The 20,130-nt window shown below is 42.6% G+C and overlaps 1 protein-coding gene across 5 annotated transcripts in view; it reads right to left on the bottom strand.

The window, feature by feature from the left end:
- Positions 1–20,130, bottom strand: part of GULP1 (GULP PTB domain containing engulfment adaptor 1) — a 1,926,496-nt gene that overhangs the window by 255,375 nt on the left and 1,650,991 nt on the right. For 4 of the 5 annotated variants that reach the window (XM_078683687.1, XM_078683689.1, XM_078683691.1 and 1 more), the window contains one exon: positions 11,763–11,855. The exons of the other annotated variant lie outside the window; for it this stretch is intronic. In XM_078683687.1, coding sequence (XP_078539813.1) covers positions 11,763–11,855 — 93 coding nt within the window. The remainder of the gene's footprint in view (positions 1–11,762; positions 11,856–20,130) is intronic. 5 annotated transcript variants of the gene reach the window in all.

The following is a 20,130-nucleotide window of genomic DNA, read 5'->3' as shown; positions in this document are numbered from 1 at the left end:
CACCCCGCTGGTTTTGTGACACTTCTGCGGCCCCTACCCTGACACAGCCCCCGTTCCCTACCTCTAGTCCCGCCCTCTCCCCTACATAATGGCATCCGCTGTGCGGTCACGCCAAAGGAGCGCCTAAGGCAAGCCCGCCTGCGCCAGGCCGAGGCCAGCGCCAGGAACCCTGGATCCATGACCTTCCACTGCTACAACTCCGCCCCCCTCCTCGCACTCGACCCTAGAAGACCCAGATACTGCCAGCAGGCTTTGCCGAACTCGACCCACGGCCAGTTCTCCTGCCTCCAATGCAGTCAGATCTTCACCACCACCACCCTGACCTCCGGCACCGCCGACACCGCTGCCGACACCTGTGCCAACGCCACCCTAACATGCATCCTCCTCAACGTGCTCTCCGTACACAAACACAACATAGAAAGCTGGAACCTACTTGACTCTCTCTCACCCGACATTGCCTTCTTCACGGAGACCTGGACCAACGCCTCCTCCGCTCCTGACATTAACACTGCCATCCAGGACGGATACAAGATCCAAAGGAAAGACTGCCCCAACAACCTGGGCTGGGGCCTCAACGTCGCCCATCAAGAGCACCCTCTGCCTCACCACCTCCAGCTAAACCTTCCCCTCCGCCAAACACCTACACTTCCAGATCCAGACCACCCCCAACACCACACTTCGAGGAACCCCGATCTATATATCCCCCTGCCCCCGGGATACCATTCACCACCACCATCATCGATTTCATCGCACCCCACGCCATTGTATCAATGAACTACATACTCATTGGAGACCTTAACTTCCACATCGACAATTCCAGCGACCCCAACTCCACCATCCTTCTTGACTACCTTGCCAACATTGAACCGCAACAACTCGTCACCTCACTGACACACAGAGCGAGACACACCCTCGACCCCATCTTCGCTACAGGCAACTGCATTTACTTCAGCCACACAACGCAACCGCCATGGACCGACCACCACTGTGTCCATTTCACCATCGTCAAACCAAATGCACCAAAACCACCCCCTCGCCCACCACGAAGGAACTGGAGTAGGGTTACTGATGAGCAACTGAACTCCACCCTCACCCTCCACCCTCACCCGAGACAACCCCATCTGGTCATCCGATGCAAACACCGCAGCCAGAGGACTTTACACTTGGATCTCCAATTGCAAAGACGAGCTTTCCCCACTATTCAACTCCGGCGAACAGCCCCCATGAAAGCCGACTGGTTCACCACCGATCTCCAAGAAGCCAGGTGTACCTGCAGATGCCTGGAGAAGAACTGGCGGAACATTAGGACACCCGACAACTACTCCTCTTACAAGGACGCCATGAAAGACTATCACAACCAATCAGAACAACCTAAAGGAACTTCATACACAACAAAATCCTCGCCAACACCACCAACTCCAGGGAATTCTTCAGTGTCATACAGGAATTCACCAGCCCATGCAGCAAAGCCACAGATATTACCCAATCCCAAGACCTCTGCAACAAGCTTGGGACCTACTTCAACCTCAAGATCAGAACACTCTACGTCAACTTTGCCGACCAAACACAAGAGGCCAAAACCCCCCTTACCCCTCAGAGACGCCAGCCAGCCCACCATCCCCAACTGGGAACCAATCACGACCGAGGACACCGCCACAATCATGAAAGGCATCCACTCGGGGGCCTCCACAGACCCCTGCCACACCCCTACCACAGGGCCTCCGACACCATAGCACCAGAACTGCAACGGACCATCAACACCACCTTCACAACAGGCACTTTCCCGGATGACGGGAAGTACGCAGAAGTCAGGCCCTGCTAAAAAAAAACACGGCTGACCCCACTGACCTCAAAAACTACTTTCCCATCTCGCTCCTCCCCTTCACGGCCAAAGCGGCAGAGAAAGCAGTCAACAGGAAACTGACACAATTTATCGGAGAGCGCGTCAGCCACGACCCGTCCCATCTGGATTCTGAAGCAATCACAGCACCGAGACCACCCTATCGCTGCCACAGGTGACATCCACACACTCCTGGACCAAAGCCACTCCGCAGCCCTCATCCTCCTCGACCTGTCTGCAGCCTTTGACACTGTTTCTCACCGCACACTAATCGACAGACTACACAACGCCGGCATACAAGGAACTGCCCTGGACTGGATCCGATCGTTCCTCACCGGAAGAAGCCAAAGGATCAGACTACCACCCTTCCTCTCCGCCCCCAAGGAAATCACCTGGCGGTCCCACAGGGGTCATCACTGAGCCCGACCCTCTTCAACATCTACATGGCCCCCCTTGCAGCCATCGTCTGACGACACAACCTCAACATTGTTTCCTACACCGACGACACCTAGCTCATCCTCTCCCTCACCAGAGACCCCACCACTGCTAAACTCAACATCCAGAGAGGAATGCAAGACGTCGCAGTCTCGATGACCAACAGCTGCCGAAAACTCAACGCTGAGAGAACAGAAGTCCTTGTCCTCGGAACTACCCCTTCAAACACCTGGTGGCCCATTGCCCTCAGAAGCCTGCCTACCCCTTCAGACTACGCCAAAAATCCTCAGCATCATACTCGATTTATCACTTGTCATGAACCGACAGGTCAATGCCATCACCTCCAGCTGCTTCAACACCCTTTGCATCCTTCTAAAGACCTTTAAATTGATCCCCCCGGAATCAAGGAAGACAGTCACCCACGCACTCATCACCACTAGACTGGACTATGGAAACGCTCTCTACGCTGGCATCAGCAAGTCCCTACTCCGCAAACTCCAGACAATACAGCCCGACTTGTCCTCGGTATCCCCCGGCACAAAAACATCAGCCAGCACCTGCGGGGACTCCACTGGCTTCCAGTGGAAAAGAGAGTCACCTTCAAGATTCTCACTCACTCCTACAAATGTCTACACAACAACGTACCCAAATATCTCAACCACAGAAGAAACTTCCACGTACCCAAAAAGAAACCTCCGATCTGCCAACCTTGCCCTAGCTGAAACTCCACGCATCCACAGTGCCAGAGCAGGCGGAAGATCGTTCTCTCAGATTGCAGCCAAGATCTCGAACGAGCTACTGGCAGACCTCAGATGTGCCCCCTCCCTGAACACCTTCAGGAAGACTCCCGAGATCTGGCTCTTCGGCGGAATGGACCTGCTCAAATCCCCCCCCGCCCCTTCAGCGCCTTGAGACCCTCACAGGTGAGTAGCATGCTTACAGTTCCCTGGCTGATTGATTGATTGATTGATTCATAGGCCATGGACCCAGGTAGTGCTAGTTTTTAGGGAATTACACGTAAATCAAAGATGCCAATTGGGTATGTGCAAAGGGTACCATGTTTTAGGGAAGGAGCACAAGCACTTTCAAACTGGTTAGCAGTGGTAAAGTGCGCAGAGTCCTTAGGTCAGCAAAAAAATATCAGAAAAACAGGAGGTCAGAAGGCAAAGAGTTAGAGGAAAATCGTGTCAGTATCAAATTTGTTTTGGTTTTGAAAATGGCTTTCAGAAAGGACCAAATTGAGGCACCTTTATTGTCCTTCAGGGGCTATGTAAACGCATAGTAAAACGCTTTACAGAACACACTGTCTCCCAATGTCAATTTAAATGAAGCAATTGAACAGGTCAGCAAGAATGACTTTTAATTCCTAACTGCTTCACATTCTTGAGCATAGCACAGAAGGGCAGTAACCCACTGTGAAGCTAGCCCCTCCTAGGTGTTGAAATCCAAGGCTGCTCTGAACGTATGTAGCTAGAGAATCTGGCAGTGGAAGGAGTGCTCAAACCTTCGAGAACAGAGAACTCATTACAAGTAAGCATTAACTAACAAAATAAGTTTAAGATGAAAGTTCTTAGAAAACTTTTATGAGGTTGACTTTGGATGTCTCCTCATGCTAAAGTATTAGCTAAAGTCTGACAGCTTGCAAAACATACGGGAAAGTTGATTTGATTTACCAGAAAAAAACGTTCTCATTGTTGCCATCACAATGGTATTGCATACTTTCTGAAGTCAAGCTGCTTGGCAACAAATATGGCCAAGTGGGAGTTGGGCAGAATGTCAATTGGCAGTTTATACTTTAAAGAGAAATAAAGGGAATATGGGTGAAGGCACAGAGGGAGTCACCGTTTGAAGCTTAAATGCATTATTAAACTCTTCAGTAGAGGCAGTTCATCATTCCGAGTGTCAGGGCTCTGCCTCAACACCCTTTTACAAAGCATATTGCATGTCTGTCAGGCTGAGTAAATCTAAGCCTGACACTCATCATGTCAGGATCAGGCAGCCACGTGCTGTACATGTGCTAAAGCGCACTAATCCTGGGCGTAGTACTATGCTAGCGGAGCGTGCACAGTTTGCGCTACTACGTGCTATGCAAATTGCACGTAGCACTGTGCAAAAACGCGTAGCGTAGCGGGCATTTTTTGCTTGCTCGCGGTCCTCAACATCAAGTTGTCAACCGCGAGCAAGCAACATTTACTTCCCGGCCTGACTTTTTCCTCATTTGCGATCAGCAACATCATGTAGCCAATCCCGGGCATTTGGAAAATAAACCTCCCGGCGAGAGTCTCAACGCGGGGAGGCCAGGTTTCTCATTGCGAGTATTCGCTTATGCTCGTGACGAGAAACTACCAGTCCACGTTGAGAAAGCTGCTGCTCAAGTACAAATCTACTCGAGTGGCAGAAAATGACTGTGCAAGATGCCGTTTGCAATGATTGCACAGTGCGGACAAGCATCCGGCACTGTGCAAAACTATGACCAGGGTTACTGCTTAGAAACCCAGAGCATCCAGGTCGAAAGATGCAAATAATTCAACAAGGAACAGGCATGAATGCCCAGCCGCCATCACTCCAAGTTGTTGGCGGCCCTAGAAAGAATGCCTGCATCTATCAAGGCAAGTCGTCCCCACCTATCGTGCAGGTTCATCCAACTGGCAATACCATCATGCCATTACCTGCTACTTGCATCATCAACACCAACTGTGGAGCGTATTACTGCTAATACCAAGAAGTGCCAGTTACACGCCAACAGTCAATCAGTGACTACCTGCTCACCCTGCTTGCATCCTGATAGCGAGTGGAAGCACATCTTACCATGACCATTCTACCACCTGTGGTTGCTCTACTGCTGTGATGACTAAGTAGCTCAGATCATAAATCCTACTGTAAATAGATTTTTTAAAAACTCACTATCATCTTGCAAGGTTCCAGCACATTGGGAAAGGGCAAAAATGCTACCTCTGCTTAAAAAATCCACAGCGGATCTGCAAAAACGGACAAGCTATAGACCTATTTTCCTCCTACTGCCTTTTCCAAAATATTGCAAAAATCGATTACTGGACAACTGTCACAATTCCTGGAGGACAATAAGCTGCTACATCCTAGTCAATCAGGCTTCAGACCACACTTCAGCATGGAAATCACACTCTTGGAAATGGTGGAATAAGTGAGAGGCACTCTGGACAGGGGAGGCAAGGTCATCCTGATCATGCTGGATCGAACTGCGGCCTTTGATACCATTACTCATCAAAGGCTGCTGGATCGTCTGCAGGCAATTGGGATTAGGAACACTGCCCTGAATTGGCTTTCCTTTTTTCTGGACAATAGAAGCCAAGCAATCGTCCAAAGGGCGCACACTGACAGTTGGTGTTCCTCAGAGCTAAACGGTGAGCCCTACCATATTCATTGTATATCTTACCATTGGCAGCACTAGCATAGAAGCTGGGTTTAAAAATAATCTCTTATGCAGATGACACCCAGGTTCTATTCTCCTGGGTCAAAGGAGAGGAGCTAGATAGGGAAGCTATTACAAACTGCCTCTTCAAGGTATTTCAGTGGTTGGCTAAGAACCAACTAAAATGCAACCCTGTTAAGACCGAGATCATGATCTTCGGTGCATCTTCTGCTAACCTGTGGAGAGCTTGCGGCCGAGGGAGGTCGGGCTTCCAGGCCCCTAATAGAACTCTGTAAGGAACCTAAGCATTACATTTGAGAAGGCCCTCTCCTTTCATCCACAGATTCAGGCTCTGACAGGCTCTTGCTTTGGAACACTTTGAAAGCTGAAAAAAAATGTGGCCATTCTGTCAAAGACTGCTACAAAAACGGTAATACAAGCTTTAATATCCTTGAGATTGGACTACGTTAATGCCCTTTATCTCGGCCTCCCAGAGTTCCTTCTGTATGGACTTCAGGTGGTTCAGAACTCTGCTGCTTGGTTAACTGGAACAAGCTCCCTAGGGTGCTGCGCTTACCAAGGGAACTTCCCATCTTTAAAAAGAAACTGGAAACCAGTAAATTAAGGGAAACAACTCTGTATCTCAATACCTTCTCCTCTGCTTTTCTATTCTACCTTGTTTCCAAGTATCCTGGCTCCATCCTCCTCATTTTCACATCATTGACATCAGTCATACTTTCACATTATCCTATTATACTTACTGTTATTCTTACTTTATTCTCATTTACACTACTCTTGATTGTTCCATTATATCTAATTAATTTATTAATGCATGTGTAACCTTCTTATAATTAAATCAGTTATTCCGATGATATAATATATTATTCTTCGATTATTGTTATATTTGTTTGATAATGAATACATCATGTATGATTTTACAATGTTACCTACATTTAACATATAATAATGTATGTATTTCTCCTATATCTATATGTATTTCTTTACTACCAAATATCATTCATTTATTGTTATTAATTATTCATCCTTACAGTACTCTTCTCACGTTTCTCCATAATCTTGTGATATTTATTACTGTTCTTTTGGTGTATTTCTTTCTTTTTACAAAATGTAATAAACAAATTTCAACACAAGAAAAAAGAAACTGAAAACTTGTCTTTTCACACAATCTGTATAAATATAATATGTAGGTGCTGCCTCTTTTTTTAGTGCCAGATACCATTGGAAGTAGCTGTGCACTGTAGAAATCCTCATAACATAACCTATAGACTCAGTGACGTCTAATTTATGTTGTTTTGGTCACACAGGTAGAACTTGTTGTCCTTTCTTTTTGGATATTGGGAGGAATTTAGTGTCCTGCTAGACACTTCACTAGGCAGTCCCTCGCAAGGGGTTGCATTACTCACTCACACCTATTCATATCAGGAATCACTGCTCTGTCAGTAAAAGAGCCCAGGTGCACAAGCTCAAAGTCAGTAATGCATGACCACCTCTATTGTCCGTCTTGTTATTCCTCTAGCATGTGGGCCTATGGGCCACAACATAACAGAGCCATTTTTGTGTTTCTCCTCCAATTATCCACAGGCCTCGGCTATGAGACTGGCATAACATCCATTATTTTTGCTTAAAGAGCCCAGACCTCAGGCTCCATTTCTTTCATGCCTATATCTTCTTGATACCAAGATGGTTTGTAGAAAGGGAAGCAGGTTGAGTATTTATGCTCCCACTTCTCTGTGCATCCCCATCCTATTCAATGCTCCAGAGGGCAGTGAGACTAAAATACCACTTAAACCTTTCCAAATTGAATGAGGATAGGTCGTTTAGTTAAAAAAATGCTTTGTTAACTCTGTGATCCTGAGTTAACTCTTCCACTTTTCCGACATCACTTGGTTCCAACTCCTACACAAATGGACAGAGAGGGGGTGGTCACGGGTGAATGGGTTTATCTTGAAGGATCTTGTAGCTGGTATGGCACTCCATGGTGCATTGTCTGTGTTTTGACACTGCATGGTTTCTTTCTGTCTATGTCTGTGCTTGCCGTCTCCAAGGCTGAAAGTGCCCGAGTTTGAGGTAACATGGGAGATTTCAAGTCAAATAAGTTACGGAATATTTACTTACATCCGACAAGCTCAATACATTCACATTTTCAGAAAATGTACAGGCAAAAAGCACCAATACAGCACTTAAGTAGTCTTTCTAAAACAGTTAACAATAGAAGTCGTTTCAATCTGCACATAACAATGCTAGAAGATATTCCGTTTCACATATCTCAAGTGGGATAAAAGCTTCAGTAGAGCTAGCACCCCTCAATAAGTATATAAACCTATAAGAAAAAAAGAACAAAGAACTTCTGACCGTAAGAGCAAGGATATTTGTTCAATTTAAAGAGGGGTTATCTGCATTTGAATCACAGTTCACTGGGGTAAATCACAATGCCATTATATAAACGCAGTTAAACATGCAGATTTCTGTCTAGAATTTCATTCTACATTATTCAATTAAAACTAAAATCGCTTTTCAAAATGTAAACATTCCATCTATTATGTTTAATGCAAGCCTTTGGCATGTAAAATTGGATCATTAATCTTAAACCCACAACCAAAGACATGCTGTTCCGCTGTTACTTCCTGACCCCATACCTTTCTAAAAGCAGAACAGTCTTTCTTTCCCAATCCTTCATCCAATTGCCTTCAAAGTACAGATGTCAAGGCCCATGTGGAAAGATATTTGACACTTTCCAGAACATCAGCACACTGAACCTATTTTTAGACTAACTAAAGGAGTTGCATTGTACTTGCTTTCTACAGAAAATGCCACTCAGGCTCCAAATCTGTGCCGTGGGTGCGAGGATTATTTGATGTTAAATCAGCGATAAATAGCATCACTTCTATCAAGACAGATATCACAATTACAGCCAATTAGTTACCATATTTCCACACAAAGGATTTTGGAAAAATTAACAATCTACGCTTTTGCCATGTTTGTCAATTGAGTTTACTTTGTATGTCAAAAAAAGAAAGGAAAGAAATAAAAGAGAGGCAATTGATTATGAATGTTACATTGACAAAAATGTACAACACTTCATTGAGGTTTACAAAAGTGTCTTGGGAGTAAGGTAACAGGGTAAATACATAATCTAACTATATACTTGAACTCATTTCTTTCTGCAAAGTATGTGCTTTGTGGCATGAACAAGATACATTTATGAATGACCGGAGTGGCTAGCAAGGTTTAGCTAAAATATTTTCAAAGGATTGTGGTGTAGGAATTAATTGATATTATCTCAGTAAAAAGAAACTCCCAGCATGATAGATTGTCAGGAGTGTATATACAGCTACAGAATATTTAAAATAGAAAGTTAAGCACTACATTAGCTTATGTTTGTGCAAATAACCAGGGAAAACGTAAACATAACATGACAAATGTTATTTCCATGTTGTCAAAAGGCATATTGTGTTACCCAGGAATAGTGTATAAGCGGTAGTGGCTATACTCCCTACAGCATTGAGTTCAAATGATCACGATTTGAGGACAGCAAAACTATACTGATTAGAAGTAAAAGCTTGGCAATTTTTAATCCACCCTTTCCATCTAGCTTATGTGAAACGATCAGAAAAGATTGGAAGATCTGAAATAAGACCCATCTTTGAGAACGCTTTAGGATAATGAGGTGGGTAGGATCTACTGCAGTAAAGATGAAAGGCTGAAGAGGTTGCTTACAGTTTGGTGGAGTGAAATCACTGCTGTAATCAGTGATGATACTGCCCTGCAGCATTGTTTCACCACTCTATTAAAGTTGGGGGAAGGGCTGGATCACATAAGCAGTGCCTTTGTTTGCTCCACCTGGTTAGGCCATTGACATGAAAGCTAGTTGGCCACTGGTCTGGCAAGTCAGAGTCATGGTCACCCACTCTATTTACAGTGGGTGAAATGCCACTTACTTTCCCTACTTGAGACCATAATGTGATGCACAGAGATACCTGGCAGGGACAAAAACACAATGGCCCTGAGGCACAAGGAGAAAACTCACAGGGTATCAGGCCCATTGTTTGTTTGTTTTCTCAAAAAAACTTCCACTTTGGTAGTTTGTTTTCAGAAAAACAAAAAAAACACTGAGTGGGCTTAGCAAAAATGTAACTGCTCAGCAATGTTTAATACCTTGTGATGGCAGCACTGAATGAATAGCAATAGCCGCTTGTATGTTGCGGATCTCTAAATCTTGTGTGTGGTCTTTCACCAGGGGACTGTAGGCAATATTCTCTGATGACCTGGTTTCGAAAATCTCTAAATGAGATGATGATTGTGACTGTAGTAATGAGAGTATTAAGATGAGAAACAAAGGTGAATTAAGTGACAAAACCATATGAGATGACTGTGGACTTAGCCTTATTTCACTGCATTTTCACTAGGCAAATGAGATGCAGGTTGTGCACTTCACAACATTAGTCTCCGTGTTTGTTATAAAACTGAAACAGGCACAGAGCACCAAGAAGTGATATTCACATCATTTCAACATCAACCAAAAACTTAAATGTTCCTCTACTTATGAAAACGTCTACTTCCTATTACCTCATTCACACAATTGCTTTATATCGACCAACCTATTTCTAAACAAATTAGGTTGGCAGCCTCCCTAAATCTAGTCACCATTGTGCTTCTGTCCCCAACATTAGACATGAAAACAGTCTAGCAATATGGTTACACTATCTCAACACAATCACAATGGTGAGCAGTCAGCTATCAGCTACCAACAAACAGTATAATAGTACTCAGAATAGTACCAGGCACAGCAATGGCCATTCGTTGCATAGGAAGTGTTCTGTGGAGGCAATCGTTTTTGAATTGCCTTCTGAACATGAAGGAAGGCCATGAGATAGCAACTGATGGAATCGGGTGGCCCTTTAAGCACATTGTGTATTAATTTTGCAGAGTTATACTTAACTATTCCGCCTGAAAAATTCTCACATTCACTTTACATTCCAGTTTCTCCAATCAGATACAAATGCTGGAGCAGGGCACTGTGTTCTAGTTACAGGAGAAAAGTGTGCCTCTAAGGATCTGATTCACAATGCCTTTATTGTCACTGTGCCATACTCCAGGAATACCTGAAGAAAATCACACTCACAGAAATCAAGCCAAAGTCCAAAAGTCCATAAGGACTAATCTTAATATTTCATGAGGGAGATTTAAAAACAGACAATTTCTATCTTTTTTTTTTACAAACCATGTATTTCTCCTTCTCCTCTGCCATGCTTCAAACACATGGATTTAAGTCAAAACATACATAAAGTATCTCAAACCCTTTGTTCAATTTAGTGATATATTCCTTGAACTCTGTGTTCTATGACTTCCTTTCGCCTTCAATTGTTACATCAGCAACCAAAGTATTTATGTGAATTGCACAGATCCCTCTTGTCCTGTTAGGGACAAAAACTGGTACACACAAAAAGTAAGCGAACAAATGTGTGCCTTTTAAGAAACGGATACATGGTCAGGTAACAAGGTGTGCCATACCCTTTTTTGTAAGATTCTTAATGAACTGAGGCACGTAGGTCAAAGTGATGGAAGAGATAAGCACCTATGAACCACATTGTTTCTAATGCCCTGATTACAAGTGAGTCAGAAATGTTTTACCTCTGTTTGACCGAATTTTGAGATGTGCTGAGTTTACCAAAGCCAGTAATTACTGGCACATGTTGGGGGAGTGAGCTCCAGCATGTGTATGTTATTCCCTATTGCTAGGGAAAACCTAATTCTATTTATTGCAGCTGAGAAATTCGAACTCTGTGGTGTCAGATTGTTGGGAGTGATTAAAAATGAATGGGCCTTTAGGGTTCTTGTAATCTTATGTTTTAATGTACCAATAATAAAGGTACACCACCCTTTGTATCTAAACATTGCTAAACATTGTTAGAATTGCATGTTAAATTGACCCTTGTTGTCCACAGAGCTTACTTACCAAAATAATGTATTTTTAAATCGTTGTTGTTAAAGAAAAGATGAGGCATCTTGATACTGGTGATACAGAATGAAAAAGGCAATGAACGTAAAAAATGCAGCTGTTTTTATGAATGTACTTACAGGTGAGGAAGCTATGTCACTTATTCTTAATTGGCTCTCCAAATCTTGTACTTTACATTTCAGTTCAGTATTTTCAGTTTCTAGTTCTTGTATCTGTAAAACAAACAATAACTGAACTAATGCAACTACCCACATACCTAGTATTTGCATATATCAACAAGTGTTTTACTTTACAGATAGCTGGTGGGTAGAACTGACATCAAGATCAAACCCAAAATGTCTCAATGAGGAATCATGGTTCCAATGAGAACAAGAAATGTTCCGGACATAATCTAACCTCAAGAACCGATTAAGAGAGGGATAATGGAAATAGTCTCTCTCCAGGGTAGGTTCTTTCTTCCATTACAGTCACTTGTTAATTACTTGTACATTATTTAAAAAGAATGTCCTCATTATGTACTGGTTTCACATATGCAATCTTGATCCCTTCTGTTAGAAATTCAGACGAGCACTTAGGATTTCGAAATGCAGAAGGTTTATTGTAGCAAGAGCAGCAGCTCAGTGACACATTTCAGCACACAGCCTTGCTCAGTATCAGATTACATAGTTATTGGTCATGTACCACACCCGGCACAACGCATCACCCCCGTGAGGGCAGGGCAGCCAAAGTGGATATTTTTGGAGAAAATTTAAGATATCCCCATATTTTAAATTTTTTATATAAATACTAAAATATTTAGGGCCATATGTATGAACACATTTTCCCATAGACACAGAATGGGTAAAACCCTTTGATACATCTGGCCCTTAGACCCTCTAACAAATAAATGCAGAAATAATTGTCCTGAAGCATGGCTACTAAGCGTAGGTGCTATAAAGACCATTATATATCTCCTTTAACGGCTAAACGAAAAGTAAACAAGAAGGGTAATTTGAAAATCATCTTTTGCTATCAACACATATTTACTTAGATTTAATTATGCTCTCTTTATAGGTACTTTCAAAGAATTATAGTCACAAGATTTCAAAGCCAATCCCCAGCATGTTTTGTGTGTCTATGAAACACGCTTGACATGAAAGAATAAAAGGATGAAATGACAGTAGTTATAACTGCAAAAACTAATGTTGCCACCTGTAGGGTATTCTTAAGAAGTCAGGCTTGAAATAGCTGAATTACGCAAGGTAAAGAAAAGCAATACAAATGAGAACATGAGATGCAGGTGGATGCATGGTCATGGAAAGCAAATCTTCTTATGATTATGATTGATAAATTCACTGTTTCATGATGCCACTCCAGAACTCAACGAAATATTTCAGATGAGTTCAGAATCACTCACATCTTTGGGTGATTTGAAGTTCACTCCAAATTACCGAAAGATGGAGGCACGAAGACCCTCTGAAGAGCGCAGAAGTTCAATTGAAATTTGTACAAGCAGGGGAAATAGGAATACCCAAAACTGTGTTTGCAATTTTTATGAGTGTACTTCTGGGGATTTTTGGGAATTCCAAGAGTGTCTAAACATAAGTATATCTTTTATAGATAGACAAATAACTTTTCATAAGAATTTAGTCTATATTTTAACTTTTGATGTGATATTAATGTCGAACATTATTTTACACGGACCTAAAAAGAAAAGAAGCTAATATTAACGTGAAAAGATAAAAAATATTACTACAACTTTCTGTGAATACCTTGTCACACATTCAAGTTAAACAATGAAGTAGCTTAAAATAATTTTGCGCATCAACACCTGCATAGTACTATAATAAGAAATTGATACAAGTATCTGGTCAGAAGTTGAATCGCTAATATGAAACACATTTTTTCGAGCATAAAAAATGACACCGATATGTATAAATGAATGCAGTTTGACTGAGAACACACTTGTTGCAAATAGCAGTTACCCTCAAATACACACGCTAAATTAATGAATGGCAACGGAGTTGACACAAAACAAGTATTTCTTTACCTACAAGTAGACAGATTACCTATTATTACGAAGATTCTGTTTCCGGTCGCCTTCAGTGTAGAAGAGCATCAACTATACTTAGCTCATCAGGACTAATGAATGTTGCTTAATGATCTTGTGCTCCAACAACCTCGTGTGCCTGGTGGGCAGATCCTGTGGCAATGTCACAATCGCCAGTATATTTAGGCCTTCCAACTATATAATCACCCACATCTTCTGAAAGGTTCCACTGCACAATATCTTACAGTGAAGAGAGGACCAAGGTGCTATTAGACAAGCACATTTCCCCCATAGCAGGAGGAAAGAAACAAGTGACTGTTACCCAAAACCACCTGCATGCAACAAACCTGTTCTGTGCATGTTGAAGGTTGGCTGATCATGTTCATTCATACAGCTCAAACCTCAATGTATGCATGAATATGTTCAGTCTCCTTGTATCAAGTATGTGATCCTGGTAATTTCTAACCAATTAATTATCACAACCAGGAAATATGAGGCCAGTCAACACATGCTGGCAACAGCCCATCTAGGGCAAACAACAGCCCCTCTACAGCAAACAAATCACAAACGCAGATAGTGCTATCCCCAGTGTCGAAACCGCAGTGCTTGCACAAATGAACTGCCACGTTATCAGTGCCTCCATGGTGATCTGCCATAGTCTGAGCCACTGCAAAACACTGACTGTTGATTCACTAAAATGAACACCAATTAAAAATAGGCATCTCACTATAGCATGAAGCACAAAGACCATTTGATAGCAGACATGCAAATGAAACCTTCAAAATCAGTAGACTTCTAGCAGCCTATTTGTATAAATGTTGGTTGTTTAGAACAAACCAGCGGCCTCACCTATAGCCTTTTAAGAAACCAGCGTGATGCACAGTCAAGGTGTAAGAAATGGTGTTTCTGGTTGAAAGAGGTATAAACTCTGTCTAAGCAGTAACCATCAGTCTAGTCAGGTCAAGTTAGATACACGATAAAAGATACCCTGTGCTCACCTTCTGGTAGCTCGGCACAAAGCAGTTCCGATAATCTAAAAAGGCAATGTGTAAAGTATTTTTGCAACACATACACACACAGTAACACAATGAAAATGCCACAATAATGATTTACACAGGGTTAGACAAATAGACAATAACTTTATGAGTAAAACAAGACCGAACCAACAAAATTCCAATAAGTAGAATCGAAGTTATGAATTTGTAAACATACATTAAAATATAGTGCCTAGAGTCATAAAGCGCCAACAGGGGACGCCTGGTCTCACTAGACTGGGGTTAATGAAACGTATAGGGGGACCATGGTGGAGTGCAGCCTGACTACAGGGCTAAGACAGGTCTCGCAGAAAAAGTTCCTTAGATGGAGGAATCATTGACGTCGAAGACCTGATCCGAGGAGCAGAGGAGGCGAAGCGTCATTATCAATCCCATAGATGGATGTGATGCATCAGTTCCAATCCGAGTAGTCAGCAAAACTTCACAGACAAACCCCTTGGTGATGAAGGTGATGCATCATCATCAAGATGCGCAGTCCATCGTCATCAAGCCGTGTAGCCCTTCAAAGTGATGTCGACGACCAACATCTGCGCCGAAAGGAGATGTGTTGGTTTCAATCAGTGCAAACTCATTGATGCATGGATTCTGCTGGATCAGCACAAAACAAGTCACTTCCAAGGGCTGAGGACTGGGTGCCAGTACTTGGCATGGCAGGACTAACACATGGCAGAGTCCAGGTGCTATTGTAGGGTTGTAGGAAGTTTTTAATGGCCGAGAAACTAAAAAACTGGAGGCAAGCCAGCAAGCCCATGGAGTAACGCTGGGTTCACGTGAGATGGGTCCAGTCCTTTTCTCAGTCAGGCAGAGGGTAGCCAGCAGCTGTCAACAGGCAGCACATCAGAGCAGAAAATCAGTTCTCCCAGACAAGGAGTCTAGTTGAGTGGTTGTCCTTGCATCAGCACAGCAGTCTTTCTTCTTGGCAGAGTTCTTCACAGGTCTAGTAGTGTCTGTCTTGGTGGCATCAGAAACCAAATAGGTATACCCAGTTGTGACTTTGAATTGTGTGTGACTTCAAATAAGTGTATTTGAAGTGCACAGAAGCACTCTCCTTTCAGCCCTGACTGCAGGCTATCAGTAGGGGGTAAATCGCCCTTTGTGTGGGGACAAGACACTACCTGTTCAGGTGCAAGTGTGAGCTCCTGCCTCCCTTCCTGTCCAGGAAGGGCATCAAAAAGCAGATGAGTGCTCAGACACACCTAAACTCCCTGTGTTTGTGACTGTCTAGCGGGAATACACAAAGTGAAGCTGTCACACATCCTAGAACAGTGAGAGTAGAGGAATGTTCACTTTCTAAAAGTGGCATTTCAAAAATAGTAATGTTAAATCTAACTTTACCAGTAAAGAAGATTTATCATTACCATTCCAAAGATATAAAACATTACAAAGGCACCATTCTAATTAGGAATTACAACTTAGGAGTGTATTAAGGAATTCCCAATGTTAACCCATGGGAGACGTAGGCCTCACAGTAGTAAAAAACGAATGTGGATGTTTGCCACTACGATGACATGCAAAACTTAAGAGTGCATGTCCGATCTTTTACTTAAATAGCACCCCTCACTATGGGCTAGTTAGGGGTGACATGAGTAATAAAAGGGGAGTTTATGGCTTGGCAAAGGGTTTAAAATGCCAAGTCGGAATAGGAGTAAAACTGCACTCACAGGCTCTGCAGTGGTAGGACTGACACATGTATAAACGGCTACTTGAAATGGTGGCACAATCAGTGCTGCAGGCCCACAAGTAGCAGTTAATTTACATCTTTGTGTATATGATATACCACTTTAAAAGGGGCTTACAAGTTTATTAAATATGTCAAATAGGTGTAAACCAAGTATACCATGTTTAGGGGACAGAGCACAAGCAATGGTCAGCAGTGGAAAAGTGCTCAGTCTTAAGGCTAACAAAAACAAGGTCAGAAAAGGGCAAAACGTTTGGGGTGAGGGCCGTTTTCCAAAACAAGGGCACTGCAAGACTCTGATATGCATCACTTACAGTTTGAAGTTAAACCTTCAACAATGGCCTCTCATCTGCATGTATTGAAAGGAATGCACTGAGCTCAAGTACTCCAAGAACTCATTCTTTCCTAGCAATTACAAAGACTAGTCATGATAGGGTATGAAATTATTGGCATGGATTAAAAGTAAAATATAGGCAAACTGTGTACAATGAAGCAATTCATAACTCAGAGCCCAATGGTCACATGCAAAAATGTAATCTCATAATGTAATACTGTATATTCTCCACATACAGGGCATATCGAAGTACATGATACCCAGCACTGGAACATGACCACCATAAACCAATAGACAGGAGGAGTGTGCAGGAGAGATGGCACCCACCCTAAACATATTTACTAAAGCCACATAAAAGGTGACATAATGTGTGATAGGAAAGTATCGCACTTGAACCATGCATTTGCTTGCCTTTAAAAGGTACAAAGAAGTAACACATCTTTCTATATAGTTACCAACAGTTGTAAAATCTATCACAGCGAAACGAATCCTCCTACATAGCAGCATGACTTAGCTTCACAGAGAGCCACAACACAAAGCAATGCAATGCATTTGTCATATCAATCTTTCACTCAGAATAATATGAATGAAGCAAGTAAAAACCCTTATTTTAAAACAAAACTGTGTAACAGGTCACGGCAGCTTGCATCACAGAATTCAGCATTCATTAGAAATCATATATGTACTGAAACACATGAATGTGTTATTTCACAAGATGTACCTGGGGCAACTTGTTTTCACAGTGCCACATATTACTTTTTTCTGTTGGCCGCATGTAAAACTTGCGGAACACCGTTAAATCCAGGCCTCAATACCCTGTAGTGATGATGGCTATTTTATGCTGTTGCTGCAGAACATAACACCACCCGCAACACAGTAGAGCAGTGACAGCAGAGACGAAGAGCTCCTAACCAAACATGCAGGCATTTCTTGTGTGTCTATAGCACCAAAAAGAGATATCCAGGTGGTTATGGGGTCACCAGTTAAGGAGGATGAAGTCCTCAACGCTGACAATCACATTGACTGCTATGACATACTCCAAAGGTGTAGGAGGAGGAGGATGGCTGAAACACAAATAATGCAGACGTACCGAAGATCTAGGTCAAACTATGCCTTGAGTGCTATGTGAGAGCTCTTCATATACACAAACACTTGCCACCTTGGAACTGACAACACCTTAAGGGACATTTAGGTGGTCTTATAAGACCCTGCTCCTCTGAAGATCATCCACTACTTTCTGACTAACATCTTTGCAAGGTTGGATACCTTATCCTGAATGCCATATGGGAAATCCCAGCTGATGTAGGGGAGTCACTGGATCAAGTGGGGCCAAGATCCCCAGCATGGAAAGGCAAGTCCAGGTCTCAGCCTGGCAAAACACCCAGATTACCATTCAGTCAAAGGCAAAACATTTAAAAGATACAGGGGTACGGATAATCTAGAGGTGATGTGACCAACCCATTCCACAATGGGTATCAAGCATTGTGTAGCACAACAGACCTCATCATCGCGTGATTGGCTTGCAAGAGTAGAGGAACAAGCTGCACTGCTCTGCAGTGTGTAGTACAAATTATCTCCTGACTCCTGGAAAGGAACATAGACTGATTACACACGATTATATGGTGAATGCTTTTTTTTTATGGACTCCTTTTACTGTTATCCTGTACCAATGGGTATAAATGCCAGCACCGTAACATTGCTACAAGGTGACAAATGATGGTGATATGTCACTATTCCAATAGGACTTACAATTAAAGAAGTTCTGAATTAGTTCTTGTCTCCTACACAGCCATACTGTGAGTATTTGTCAGTGTTGTGTTTTGGGGGTTTGTCCTCCTGTGATTGCACATTGCTGTCTGGATATTCATTGAGTGGCATTTCACCTCGCACAACTAAGCTGGATAACTTGCAGCACAAAACAATAAAACCACAGGCAATAATGTGTGATAAACATGTCTATCCTCACACAGGTCTAGGCAGCAAAAGCTGCATTATATTAGGTTAAAACACAGTTCAATGATACATGTCCTAACATGCTGTGTTGTAGCTGCCTTCTTTTTGGGTTTTTGGATTAACAAGGGAATCACAACCTTGGTCTCAAGGTATAATCATGAACCTATTTGCAGTTCTTGTCCATATAGACTACTTTCAAGGTTATTATTATGGTACAGTCAAAGCCTCGCTTTGTCACTTACGTGGCTACTACCTTGGTGTAGCAGTATTTTGCATCACAGTTTTTCTGCACATTTATTGTGCGTCTTCGGTTTTTATACATCTGTACCATGTCGGGGTCAAATGTGGCATCTTTGCTGTTGAGGGCACTCGGATTGTGTATGGAGTTTGGTGTGGCATAACGATAGTCTTGATCTCTTGCTGATTGAAGCCTAGTTTGGAGAGCCTGAGCTGCTGTGCTTTCATGGCGAGGACACATGGAAGTATTGCAGATAGAGTACTCTGTGAACCCCTGCTACGTCTGCACATATGCTGCGGAGGACCCCAACACCAGTAAATGCACTAATCAAGTTCTTTAGCATGAGCTGGTAGTGTTTGCAACCTTCCTGTACTTGCATCATGATGGTCTTAAAAACACGCCAATTATACAAATAGTGTTCTCTGTGACACCCTGCTACTTCTGCACGTGTATATGGCGCAAAGTAGGGTGCAATTGTTACAAGCAGCATCACTGGTAAGTGATTGCTTAGTCCTTTACTTTTCTTTGAACCTATCCTCAGATTTCCCAGACAGTGTCAGCACCATTTCGTAGACTACTCACTTCAATCTTCTCTTCCCAATCCTGTACATTTCCAGTAGCTGTAGTCTTTTTCTGCACATTACAACCCGCACTCTGACCTTTTTGGGGTGGAGTGCTTTTAGATGTTATTTTGTTTAATTAAACAGAGTGTAGTGATTGCAACCGGTTTCTATTATCAGATGTAATTTGCAGTCACTTGTCCTACTTTGTGTCACTTTAACAGATATGTTTTAGTGTTGGCGTCAAAGTATGTTTGCACTGTTCCTGTCTCAAAACACTCATGCTCCGTATATTACGGTGGATTTTGCACGGTTCTGCGCAAATCACGTTTTGCTGCAAAATAGCTTTAGTGCACAAGGCACTACTGTTTTGCAACACTCGTACCGTCACACTATTTAAGAGTAAACCTGGACCTAAATACTTTCAATTCTGAAGTTCTTTTTTCAAAATTTTGTAAAAGGGACACACTGGTATTAGTCAAAAAGGCGTTTGAAAGACCCCCCTAATGTACTCGCCACCAATGTGAAAAACTTTGCATGTATAACAAATTAGGCTCACAAACAGCACTCTAACCACATTGTTTTCAGCTGTAATACTATCAGTATCAAAATAAATATTCTGCCTCACACACTATAAAGA

The sequence above is a fragment of the Lissotriton helveticus genome, chromosome 3_1 (genome assembly GCF_964261635.1).
Source record: "Lissotriton helveticus chromosome 3_1, aLisHel1.1, whole genome shotgun sequence".
In the NCBI taxonomy this organism is placed as follows: domain Eukaryota; kingdom Metazoa; phylum Chordata; class Amphibia; order Caudata; family Salamandridae; genus Lissotriton; species Lissotriton helveticus.
This window is presented reverse-complemented; position numbering and strand designations above follow the sequence as displayed.